Source organism: Halichoerus grypus, chromosome 11 (assembly GCF_964656455.1).
Source record: "Halichoerus grypus chromosome 11, mHalGry1.hap1.1, whole genome shotgun sequence".
NCBI lineage: Eukaryota > Metazoa > Chordata > Mammalia > Carnivora > Phocidae > Halichoerus > Halichoerus grypus.
The window spans coordinates 30,601,420-30,614,732 of NC_135722.1; the positions used below are offsets into that span (position 1 = coordinate 30,601,420).

The 13,313-nt window shown below is 37.4% G+C and overlaps 1 protein-coding gene across 5 annotated transcripts in view; it reads right to left on the minus strand.

The window, feature by feature from the left end:
• The window catches only part of METTL15 (methyltransferase 15, mitochondrial 12S rRNA N4-cytidine), a 191,469-nt gene that overhangs the window by 41,297 nt on the left and 136,859 nt on the right, over positions 1 to 13,313 (minus strand). For all 5 annotated transcript variants that reach the window (XM_036109505.2, XM_036109502.2, XM_036109503.2 and 2 more), the window contains exon 4: positions 3,116 to 3,307. In XM_036109505.2, coding sequence (XP_035965398.1) covers positions 3,116 to 3,307 — 192 coding nt within the window. The remainder of the gene's footprint in view (positions 1 to 3,115; positions 3,308 to 13,313) is intronic.

Consider the following 13,313-nt stretch of genomic DNA (forward strand, 5'->3'; position numbering starts at 1 on the left):
TGTGTTGGACTGATTGTCAGTATCACACTGTGAGGACTTTAAGTAATAAGGATATGGTAGCTTTAAGACCTAAAGACTATACCACAGTGGGGCTGTGAAGAAACACCTGAATCCCTTCTTAAAAATATTATACTGCACCTTGTTAACATGCCTAGTGCCTCCAGGAGAAAATTTTGTTGTTGTGTTTGGCTTTTGCCCTATTTTGCCATGACCTCTCCCTCCCTCTCTCTGTCTTACTCTGTGTGTGTGTGTGTACGTGTGTATGTGTGTGTGTGTGTCTGTGTGTGTGTGTGTATGAAAGAGAGTCACACAGAGAGAGAATAAAACCTTGCTTTCCAGATCTGACTCATTTTTTTTTGGCTACCATGGTACCCCCAGACTAATGAACATCCTATAAGGTAGCCCTGTTTCCATCTCAATAGCCTTTGTTCCTTCAATAATAGCTTTAAGGATAAAGATTTGGTCTTTAGAGTCAGATCAACTGAGGTTAGAATCCCAGACTTGCTATTCATATTGTGTAAGTTTTTTAACCTACTGAAACCCCAATTTCTAACCTGTAAAACGAAATAACAATGCTTTCCTCATAGAATTGTTGGAAGAATTAAGAGTACATGCAATTGTAAAATAGATAGTAGAATGTCTGGCATACAGAAGCTCAATGAATGTCTGTGTCCCAGATCTTGCCCATTCCTAGATTTGCCCATCATCCTTAGCCTAATGGACAACATCCTAGCTAGATCTTACGTAGCTGTGTGTTCAACTGTCCAAACCACTGAGCAGTGAAATGAACCTTATTAATGATAGTAAATTCAGACCCACAGGATATAGTCCAGCTCTACCAGGACAACTCTAAGATTAGTACAGATGTACTTAGCAGTTTCTTATAATACCTTTCTACTTTTAAGTAAGACCATTAAACAGCATTTTGCTCAAATATAGTTCAGTGGATAATGGGCATAATTTTATTTTACCCTCATGTTAACACTGAATAGCAATGTAGAAGTTTCCATTTACAAAAGGGGCAACAATGAAAAGCCGACAGGCTGCTAGGAGACTTCAGAATAGGCATTCACAGTGAAGTCAAGATACAAAATCTGCCCCCCGCCCCCAAATTAACAGGTGAGAGATCTTGTCGGTTCTCCAGAAATCACTGATTTAAAATAACTGCACTAAAGACAGAAAGAAAATATTAACACAAGTGACAATTTATTAATTTCCAGTGAAGAATACAACTGACAACAGAATTAGACCCGCGAGTCCTTGAAGCTGTGTTTCTCTTTGCTACGTGAGAACCTTTTGTAATCTGAGATCTGTTGTTGACATCAGGACAGCACAGACTAAACTATGCTATACGAGTCCAATGTTAAATGGCAACAGGTTAGGAAAGCCTCTTGCATCTACCTTCATCACAGAGATATATTAGCTTCCAGGATCTGACTGGCCATATTTTTTGGCGTGGACTCCCTCGCCCCGTAACACCACTTGGATCAAGTACTGGATATACTTGCAATGATTCGGTTATACAGTCGATGCTATCTACCTGGAAGCCACCCTGCTTTTTAAGATATATTTGCTCAACTCTAATCTCATCCATTATGTATTGACTTAGAGTTTAATGCTCAAGGGCAATTTTATTTTCAGGTTCTTAGGGGAAAACTTCAAGAACCCTGATTCACAGACTACAATTTGCTGAAAAGTCTTTATATTAACAATATGGGGATTTACTACCATTAACTAGAAACTTTGTTCATTGTATTTCAGAAGGCATCCTCCTTTAACAAGACATAGGAACAGCAGAAATTTGCTTGACATTTTATTACCTCTACACAACAACCTCAATCTCCAAACATGAAAAGATATTTGACCTTTACTATTAGTCACTGCTTTTTAAAGGATTTTCATTATTTTCTTTTATAAGCACATTCTTCATCCTATGAATGCCAACTTGTGCAAAAGAAAGTGTAAGATTCAGAACAAAAAGGTTCCAACAAGTATGGGTCACAATCCTAGTTACCAGGTCATATCAAAACATGGGGAAAAGGCTATATGTGAATAATTACCATTGAACAAAGCATTTTATGGGAAAGAAGTCAAAGTCAACTCAATATTAATTTGCTGACTTAAACAGGACATTAAATTTCTTATATACAGGTCCTTCTAATAGATTGGAAGACATTTTGGAAAATCTATTTGTCTCAGTAGAAATGTTTGTGCAGGTTAGAACTGCAGATTAGTAACAGTAACAGAATGGTTTGCTTATTTAGAAATAAGAAAATCTAATATTCCTCTTAGAAGGTAAGCTTCCCAAAGGTGGGGGCTGTGATACATAATTTGGCAGTGGTGGTGGGGCACGAAATGAGGAAGAAAAACACGGTTAAGCTTTGTACATACAGGCTATTCCGTCCCTGAGCCAGTGTTAGGGATAGAGACAAGTGCTAATCTAAGCTTTAAAAATTAATTTAGGTTTAAAAGAACTTATCCCACACTTTACTAGAATGTGATCCTCTTTGTGTTATGTGCACTTCCTTGAATAATGGAGAACAAACTTTCCAGGGTGGTGAGGAATGAAGAGGAGGTGTAAAGCTGTCCTATACATAGTACTATGTTGATACAGTACCATAAACTGTAATTTCTCTGGAGAAGGTTAAACCAAAGTGACTGTACAAGAGACAGGACAAAACATACAATTGCTGACCTCCAGAATCTTGCATTTTATTCAATATTCAAAAGAATATGCATTAAATATAATTCCTTTTACATCTCACAATAGGCATAGTTGGGCCTGGATAGAAATGGATCCATTGTTTCAGTGTCACATTTATCAATACTGTTTGTAGCCTAAAGGCTCATATTGTATCTATAAAAAAGATAATATGAAAGTTATCCTCTTCACTATTTTGTGTAAAGATAGCAATGATTTTTCTTTTAGAATCTCAAATCTAGAGAAACACTAAAGTCTATAATGACTAGCAAACAAAACTGATTTATTATGTATGGATAGTGTTAGGTGTGGGTGTGTGATGGGAATTCTGCAGTCTTAAAAGGAAATTAAATCCAGAGTGTTTCTGCAAAATTGATTTCTTGTTGTGAGGAGAAATGCTTTATCGATACTCACCTGCCACCATCCATTCTCATGTCCAAGGGGCCGTCCTTCCGGAGGGAAAAACCTCTTTCAGGAGCATCAAGTTGCATGGAGGAACACCCAAGATCCAAAAGAACTCCATCCAAAGTCCCTGGCTGCACTCCAGCTTTCATTAATAAGGCTTCTGCCTGGCTGAACTGGCCTAGCATAGCTCGGATCTGTTTACTGTGAATAAACCCAGGAGATGGAGAAAAGACTTTGTTATATTAAATTCTTAAGGTCTATGATCAATGGAAGGAAGCACAGCCTATTATTAGCTTATTTAACCAATATGTATTTAGTAAGGACCAATCACATTCTTGGTACTATATAAAGACATATGGAAATGGAAACTTTACATCCTTGGTTTCAACACCAGAGGTGAATTAATATAATTTTATTTTTGCTAATAAACAGTTTATTGTATATTCTGTGAAGGTATACAGTAAGTTCACGAATTTGCAAAATTCCTTTGTCAGACCAGGTCATTCATAGTTCTTTTAAAAAAATCTCTTACTCATTTGCACAAAATAAACTCTTTTCCAAAAAAAAAAATCTTAAATCTATGGGTCAGGAAAAGAAGCATATATCATTTATCAAAAGAATAAATTTAGAGATAACAAATGCTGGTGAGGATGTGGAGAAAGGGGAACTGTGCACTGTTGGTGGGGATGTAAATTTGTTCAACTACTATGGAAAACAGTATAGAGCTTCCTCAAAACATTAAAAATAGAACTAACATATGATCCAGCAATTCCACTTCTGGAAATATATCTAGAGGAAATGAAAACATTCTGTTGAAGAGGTATCTGCACCCCATTTTCATAACAGCATTATTTATAATAGCCAGAACATGGTAACAACTTAAGTGTCCATCAACAGATGAATAAGGAAGTTGTGTACACGTACACACACACACACACACACACTCACACACACAAATGGAGTATTATCCAGCCTTAAAAAAAGAAGGAAATCTTGTCATTTGTGATAGTCTGGATGGCCCTTGAGGGCATTATCCTAAGTGAAATAAGTCAGAGAGAGAAAGACAATTATTGTATGATGTCATATGTGAAATCTTAAAAAGAGAGAGAGAAAACCAAATTCATTTAAAAAAAAAAAAAGAGTGAGAGAGAGATCAGATTTGTGGTTACCAGAGGTAGGAGATGGGGAAAAGAGAATTGGTGGTCAAAAGGTACAAATGTCCAGATAAATAAGTTAAATAAGTACTAGGGATGTAATATACAACATGACAACTACAGTTAACACCGCTGTATGATATATAGGTAGCTGTTAAGAGAGTAAATCCTAAGAGTTCTCATCACAAGGAAAGACATATTTTTTTCTTTTTTTATATTTATATGAGATGATGGATGTTAACTAACTTACTGTGGTAATCATTTCACAATATTTGTAAGTCAAATCATTACACTGTACACCTTAAACTTATATAGTACTGTATGTTAATAAAAAATAAATTTAATGAGTAAGCCAATTTAAGTACAATAAATAATAAAGCGCAGATCACAGAAAAAAGATATGTCAAACATCTTCAAGACAAACACTTTAGATTGTTCTATATTTTCCCCATAATTTAGGATAGGGGTGCTGTGCAACTGCACAGCTGAAGCATGAAGCATGAAACTATGCTTAAAATAAATACCTTCTTGAAGAAATAATGTTTTAGCTTTCACCAGGGATTTTGAAGTGAATGGAGCATTCAAAATCAATAGACAGGCAAGAAGTTGGGATCACCTTGCAGCTATACTAATTCTCCTTCCTACACAAAGTGAGATGCTGCCTGCAGGGTTCTTCAGAAGCCTTAGGGCAACTGGTATGCATTTTGGATGGGGAATGAGGAGAAAAAATGGGCAACTCTCCCAAGACCTTATTCCCTCCATCTACAGGTGGATAGGGTAAGTTTGGATTTCAACAGTGTTGGGGAATTCATATTTATGATGTTATGGTTTGTTTGTTTTTTTTAAGATTTTATTTATTTATTTGACAGAGAAGGACACAGTGAGAGAGGGATCACAAGCAGGGGGAGTGGGAGAGGGAGAAGCAGGCTCCCGCTGAGCAGGGAGCCCGATGCGGGGCTTGATCCCAGGACCCTGGGATCATGACCTGAGCTGAAGGCAGACACTTAATGACTGAGCCACCCAGGCACCCCTATGATGTTATGTTTAAGGAGAACTTCATTGCTCATTGGTAATTTTTCCCCAAATTCTGATGGAGAAACTTGATTTTCAGATTCACTCATCAAAAATTCATTGGCTATCTGCTATATATCAGACATTATGTTAATTGAAGGTATATAAAGATGAATAAAGCATGGCTTTTCAAAGCTTTGAACTGAGAGGAAGAAATATGTAAATGAATAATTTGTGAAACAATCTGATGGATGCTAATAGTAGAAAGATAAATTGTTATATCTGTATTTGGAAATACACAATGAATGCTAATACTAACACTGGGAACACAAATAATAGAATACTGGGGTTGGAAAGCAACTCACAAATCACTAATTCCAATTATTTAACTGATGTTTGAATCTTTTCCGTCTCCACCATCACTGCTGGGTGGGGTGGGGGAGGGGGAGAGTCACTGTTTTAACCACCTCCCATTCTCCCCATCGGTGAGGGAGGGATTCCCATTCTAGAATTATGGAAATGGTTGAAACACAGCACCTGGCCACTGGACAGATGAGATTGACAGTTTATTAATCACACATCCTTACAGCCCAGGGGAGGAGGGCAGCATGTACCATGCATGACTACATGTGGGTTGCACTCAGGAACAGAGTGGGCAAGCAGAGGCTATAAAAAGCAGGTTTTAAGTATCAAAAGAGCCGGTGACGCTTGGTTCCCATGAGAGAATGTGATTGGCTTGTCTGAGTAATTCCATGGGCAGAGAACTGAAACCTGCTACTCAGAGATAAGCAGATATTTTTACTTATCCCTTTGATAATAAGGGTCCTTTGGCTCAGGAAACTTATCTGTGAGAGCACAGTGGGGAGGAGAACTTGTGGTTGGGCCACTGGAAGGTCTCCCAATTTTCCCCAGATGTCAAGAACACATAATATTGGGCTTTAATTTTAAGGCCTTACCTGACAACCATTTGGCTCATGTTTGAACATTTCCAATAATCAGAACTCACTACTGTTTTTTGCTAATTATTTTTTAGTTGATAACTGTTTCCTCACCATTTCTATATTTTTTTCCCCTTGATATTAGTCTATGTAAAACAACTGAAAACCTACAACCATGGAAGCCTTTCACATATCTACTATTAGTCATTGTAAGGGATATTTGTTGGCAGCCTCTTAGTTGGCCAATCTATGTTCCAGCAGGACCTCAAAATTTCAGCCATGTATTTTGGGCGAGACTGATTATATCTATGGTGGTTTATATGTCAACTTGGCAAGGCTACATTACCTAGTTATTTAATCAAACACTAATCGAGGTGTTGCTTTGTAAATGTAGTTAATAATCGGTTCACTTTAAGTAAGGACATTACCTTTAGTAATGTAGGTGTACCTCATCCAATGAGGTGAAAGGCTTTCCAAGAGCAAAAACTGAGGTTTCCCAGAAGAAGAAGAAATTCAGCCTCAAGACTTCAATATCAGCTCCTGTCAGAGAATTTCTAGCCTGATGGCCTGTCCTATCTATTTCAGACTTGCCAGTCCTACAATTGTGTGAGCAAATTCCTTAAAATAAATCCCTTTATATATTATATATTATATCCATCAGGATTCTCAGGAGAAACAGAACCAGTAGGAGATATACATACATACACACACCATTTATATATTTAAATATATATTTTATATATACTATTTATCAATATGTAATATACGAGTGTGTGTGTGTGTGTGTGTGTGTGTGTGTGTGTATCTTCTGCTGGTTCTGTTCCTCCTGAGAATCCTGATGGACATAATATCTCAGCTCAAGACATAGATTTGTGATTAGCCATGCTAATTTGCACACACCATCCCTATGGCCCCTGTAATTTGTTCAGAGATTGGCATGTGTCACAATTCTAGCCAATGAGATACAAGAGATATTTCCTAGGGATTTGGAAAAAGAAAATTACTCTTTCTTTCAATGAGCTATATAGGAGGAAAAAGGTTTTTCAGACTCTCGCTTGACATGAAGGAAGCACATAGCCCTAATTGTTGCCAGCAGATATCCTGACCCAAGAAGAGAGAGAGTGGCAGCCAGTTTCGGTCAAAACTGTAGAAAGCAAAATAGAAAGATTAACTAGGCCACTAGATTGAGCCTCACCTAAAATCCAACTTGTCTCAGAACTTTTGAGTTATATGAGCCCACAAATTATGTTCATTATTAAAGCCAGTTAGAAGTGCTTTTTTTTCTTACAATGGCAAACATCATAACTATTATAGCTATTATGCTCCTCAAGTTTTCTTTTCTCTAAACCATACAACTCTTGTTTCTTCTGCTATTCTACACACACACACACACACACACACACACACAAAACCCTTTCATCATGCTAGTTGCTCTTTTCTGAATATGTTCCAATTTGTCTATGTCCCTAGATCTAAATTCCATAATGATCAACACAGAATAAAGTCAATTCTGGCCTTTTCTTGTTCTAGTTATTTTATTAATACAGCCCAAGGTCAAAATAGTTTCAGAATTTATTTCAGACCATTGCCTTATGTTACCTAATACTTTTCAGTCTTTTAAGTTCCTTTTTTAAAAATTCATTTAACATATAGTGTATTATTAGTTTCAGGGGTAGAATTTAGTGACTCATCAGTTGCATATAACACCCAGTGCTCATTACATCAAGTGCCCTCCTTAATGCCCATCATCCAATTACCCCATCCTCCCATCCACCTTCCCTCCAGCAATCCTTAGTTTGTTCCCTATAGGTAAGAGTCTCTTATGGTTTGTCTCTCTCTCAATTTTCATCTTATTTTATTTTTCCTTCCCTTCCCCTATGTTCATCTGTTTTGTTCCTTAAATTCCACATATGAGTGAAATCATATGGCATTTGTCTTTCTCTGACTTATTTCACTTAGCATAATACCCTCTAGTTCCATCCACATCATTACAAATGGCAAGATTTCCTTCTTTTTGGTGGCTGAGTAATATCCCACTGTATATGTGTGTGTGTGTGTGTGTGTGTGTATGTATGTGTGTGTGTGTGTGTATACACATTAACACAAATACCCCACATCTTCTTTATCCATTCATCTGTTGATGGACATCTGGGCTCTTTCCATATTTTGGCTATCGTGGACATTGCTGCTATAAACACTGGGGTGCAGCTGTCCCTTAGGATCACTATGTTTGTATCCTTTGGATAAATACCTAGTATTGCAATTGCTGGATCGTAGGGTAGTTCTATTTTTAACTTTTTGAGGAACTTCCATACTGTTTTCCAGAGTGGCTGCAAAAGTTTGCATTCCCTCGAACAGTGTAAGAGGGTCCCCCTTTTTCTGCATCCTCGCCAACATCTGTTTCCTGACTTGTTAATTTTAGCCATTCTGACTGGTGTGAGGTGGTATCACATTGTGGTTTTGATTTGTATTTCCCCGATGCCCACTGATGTTGAGCATTTCCTCATGTGTCTGTTGGCCACTTGGATGTCTTCTTTGGAGAAATGTCTGTTCATGTCTTCTGCCCATTTCTTGACCAATTTTTTGTTTTTTGGGTGTTGTTTGATAAGTTCTCTATAGATTTTGGATACTAGCCTTTTGTCTGATAAGTCATTTGCAAATATCTTTTCCCATTCCATAGGTTGCCTTTGAGTTGACTGTTTCCTTTGCTGTGCAGAAGCTTTTTATCCTGATGAAGTCCCAATAGTTCATTTTTGCTTTTGTTTTGTTACCTTTGGAGACATGTCTAGCAAGAAGGTGCTGACCTTTCAGTCTTTTTCATGTACACAGATGCTAAGCTTCCTACATTATTGTATTTGTGCAGCTTAGTTTTGTCAATTGTTGCAGATCTAAGTATAATTTCTGCCCTACACATTTACTACAACTCTCTAGGATCCAGGTATTACCTTTAACTACAGAAATCTTTTTTATACTACAGCAAAACCTCAAACAAATCACTATTGCACATTCTTAATTCCTGGGGTTTTACAGCTATTATCCTGTTAATATACTTGTAAAATTAAAAAAAAAATCTTATAGGGAATGCTTGCATTCTTGGGTGTCCTCAAACATAACACACAACAGTTTTATGCCTGACTTTCAGTAAATAACCAAAATGTCATCCTTGTGGTGCAAAACTCAGTTTAATACACAAGTATGAGACTATCATATGGGAACAAAAGTAACCACGTGGCAACACTACAAAGTAAATCACGTGTTTAAGGCAGAGTTTTCTGATGCTGCATCAGTTACATGTTTCCAGAATTAGACTGTTCTCACAGTCAAAAAACCATCCACAAAGTTACTGACTAATCTGTCAAATGAAAACTCAGCCTTAACTTTAGACCCCGGGGCATTATTTCATATATGCAATTAATGTGAGGCTAATTTTAGTGGACAGGCACATTCCATGGCCCCTTTTCTCTTTCTTCCTCCCTTCCTTCAAATTTTGATTTTCAGAATTTTTGCATATGTATTTTACAAGGGTTATAAAACAAGTAACAGAAAAGTGTGAATTGGCAAGGGACAATCATGATGGTCACAAAACAGAGGCAAAACAGGACATTTAGCCATAATTACAAATGCACGATTTGTTCAAATCATCATTATTTTCATTTGTCATCACCTTAGGCTCCCCAGGATGTAAGTAGAATATTGCCTGTGACTCAAAGCACATGCTACTTGAGAATGGTTCTGCAACCCAAGCCCAAGAAAAGCCAAGGTGCTTAGCAGTAGAGTGTCAATTGCTGGAAGGCATTTTTTAGGTTCTTTGTGATGATCTTGATTCTGGCAAGTCACCTGCACTTAGAGTACAAGTTATGGGTCTGTTTGTTATAAAGGACTAAGGTGTAGAAGTATATACTGAGGTAGTGATGTAAGAATAGCTACAACTCACTGTGTATTTTGACCATGGAACTTTATTGTTCATCTAACTGCACATAAGGCTTAATAATAGGGGTTAAGGATAAATTCCTCTACAAATTATAAAAATGGATCCAACTCACAGGGTTGAACATCTTGTTGTTAATGTGAGTATTGCCCATCTTGGTTTTAAAACCCCCAAACTCCCATGGTTTATAAAAGGCTTGATACAAAAGAAGTACTTTGGCTGCCCATGGATATACAATTTTCAATTTCATGGAGAGAAGACTTTTTTGTGTAGAATCAGATAAAGCAATTTAAAACATGTGAAGTCTGAACATAAATTTTCAAGAAAAACTTGGAATTTGGAGAATAACTCTGAGATAGGCTAGGGAAGAAAAACATCACTATTATACTTTTCCTCCTAGGATTTAACACTCTTCTACCTTGATCTTAACCAGTAATACCAAATAAATGCTTTAAATCATTATATACCTCTATCCTCAAGTACAGTAATGAATTTTACCATAGTAAACAATTATGGAATTCAGACATACACAACTGACAAAAAACATAAAAATGGTCCATGAAAATGATTAATAATGATGGTCTTGATCCTTTCCAAATCACCTAACTTTTGCTGTTTGGCAAATTATCCCAAAACTTAGTAGCTTAAAACAACAATCATTTATCAGCTCATATTCTGTGCATCAGCAATTTGGGCTGGGCTCAACTGGGTGATTCTTCTGATAGTGGGTGACTGAGGTTTAGTTGGTCTCATTTGGCCTCACTTACATGTTGGGAAGTTGGCTGGGGTAAAGCTGGTAACTGGACCATGTGTCTCTAGCATCTAGCTAACTAGCCCAAGCTTTAACACCGACTGGTCTAGTTCCCAAAGTAGCAAGGTAGGCCAACTTCAATACACAAGTACTTGCAAGTTCCCAATTATGCCCCATTTTCTAACATCCCATTGGCCAAAGCAAGCCCATAGTTCAGTTCAGGCTCAAGGGCTGTAAAATCAGATTTCACCTCTTGATAAAAAGAGTAGTAAACATATCTTAGAGGGGGTACATACAGAAAAGAAAAGAATTATAGTGGGCATTTTTGCAAACAATATATGCCACCTTCTCTGTATTTAGGAGTGAACGGAAAGTAGGAAGGAGAAAAAAAAATTTCCCCCTAGATTCCCTTCTACTGAGTGAGACTTTCACATTACAGAGCAGCTTCCTCTTACAGGCATCACAAGAAACATGCAGTAGTGTGTGATGGTTGATCTTAGAATTCAGAGGTAGACTAAGGGGCTAGGTTCTGATACCAGAAATACAAATCTGGGCAGAGACCAACAAGGAGTCTGTGCCATAGGGTCTGGTAAGAGCTAATACATGATCATCTGGGAGGGAGTAGCAGGTGGTAGTAGGGGGTAAGAAAGCAATGTGTCAGGAACGAGTTAACATCAAGTAAATGTGGCAGCAAATAGGAGGGCTCTAACTGTTGGCCAGACTTTTCCTAAAAAGAACTAGTCATCTAGTTGTGAAGGAATTGAGGTCCTAGGCAGGAATATGGTTAGAGTCAGGCATAAGACAGTAAGTTTAGAGATGTAATTAGAACCGACCCAGTCACTAAAACCAACGCATCAAGTCAGGACTAATAATAAACATGGATCATATGAACTAGGGTGACAAGCAGAGCAATGTAAAGCGTAAGTTTTCCCCCTTTAAAGTAGCTTTAAAAAAAAAAAAAGATTTATTTGAGAGAGAGAGAGAGAAAGAGCACACAGGCAGGAGGGGCAGGGAGAGGGAGAGAGAACATCAAGCAGACTCTGTGCTGAGTGCAGAGCCCAACTCAGGGCTCGATCTCATAATCCTGAGATCACGACCTAAGCCAAAACCAAGAGACCAATGCTTAACTAACTGTGCCACCCAGGAACCCCAAGAACTAACATTTCTTAAGAAGCTGCCAGGAACAGTAGTACCCAGACACTTAAAGTTTGTTTCACTGAACTTAAAGTGACCCAAATCCAGGGTTCACTTCATCATAAACCTTAATCATTTATTTCGTGTGTGAACTTGGGGACATACCTGTGTGAGAACATCCCATAAGAGGATAAGAAGAGCAAAATAAATATAACTTTTTTTTTAGGAGGTTGGTCTGCTTACTGTGGTTCTAAGTCCTTCTTACATTATCATCAACATTATTTCATGTAAATCCCAATGTACTACCTATTTTCCAGTCATTAAATTTTATTGATCTGTAGGCACAAACCAAGGGCCATGGCTGCTTTTACCACTGCATTAGGCTTCCCAAGTAAGGAATTCATAGGGAACCAAAACAGTGGATGAAACAAACACGTATTTAGTTTGAGCAATTGTAAGAGCAAACACTGTAGGGTACTTTCTGTGTGCCAGACCCTGTGCTTTATACTTATCAAATCATTTCAATCTCCTGATAACCCTATGAGGTCGGTCACATAATGGCCCACAATCTGCAGATGAAGAAACGAGTACAGAGGGTAAAAGTCATACAACTAGTAAGGGTAGAATTAGAATGCAAACACAGGCTAGTCTGGCTACAGAGTCTCTGTTCTCAACCAATACACTGTAACACCTCTCAACTTTCTACTTATTTAATACCACTTCAGATCTCACTCCTTACCATTATGACCTTGTCATGATCAACAAATCTGCCTAGTTTGTCTGATTTTTTTAATTAAAATACTTTAATTGTTTTTAATGTTTGCCATCTCTTCATAGCTATAGGTCTGCAGATTTAGCACTCAACAAATATTTGCTGAATAAGGATTATCTACTAGGTGCTAGACACAGGAATATAAAAATGAACAAGAGCACATGATATAGAAAGGTATATGCACAAACTTAGATAAATCACTGAGATGGTTTATTTCTTCTTAAGAAATAAGAAGATTTCTGCTACTTACCAATCCTATGGTATTGGACAAGTTATTTAATTTCTCTGTTTCAGTTCCCTGTATTTCACGGTGTTTAAGTTTTCCCCCTTTAATGCAGCTGAGTATGGTAGAAATACCTCAACAAGTTCTGGTCTCAGACTGAATCAGATCATTAGCTTTCTAATTCTTTATCTAATTATTTTTGAATTTGACTATGATGAGTATTGTTCATCTTGACTCTGGCAAGTCATCTGCACTTGGAATACAAATTATTGGTCCGCTTTATTATAAAGGACTAC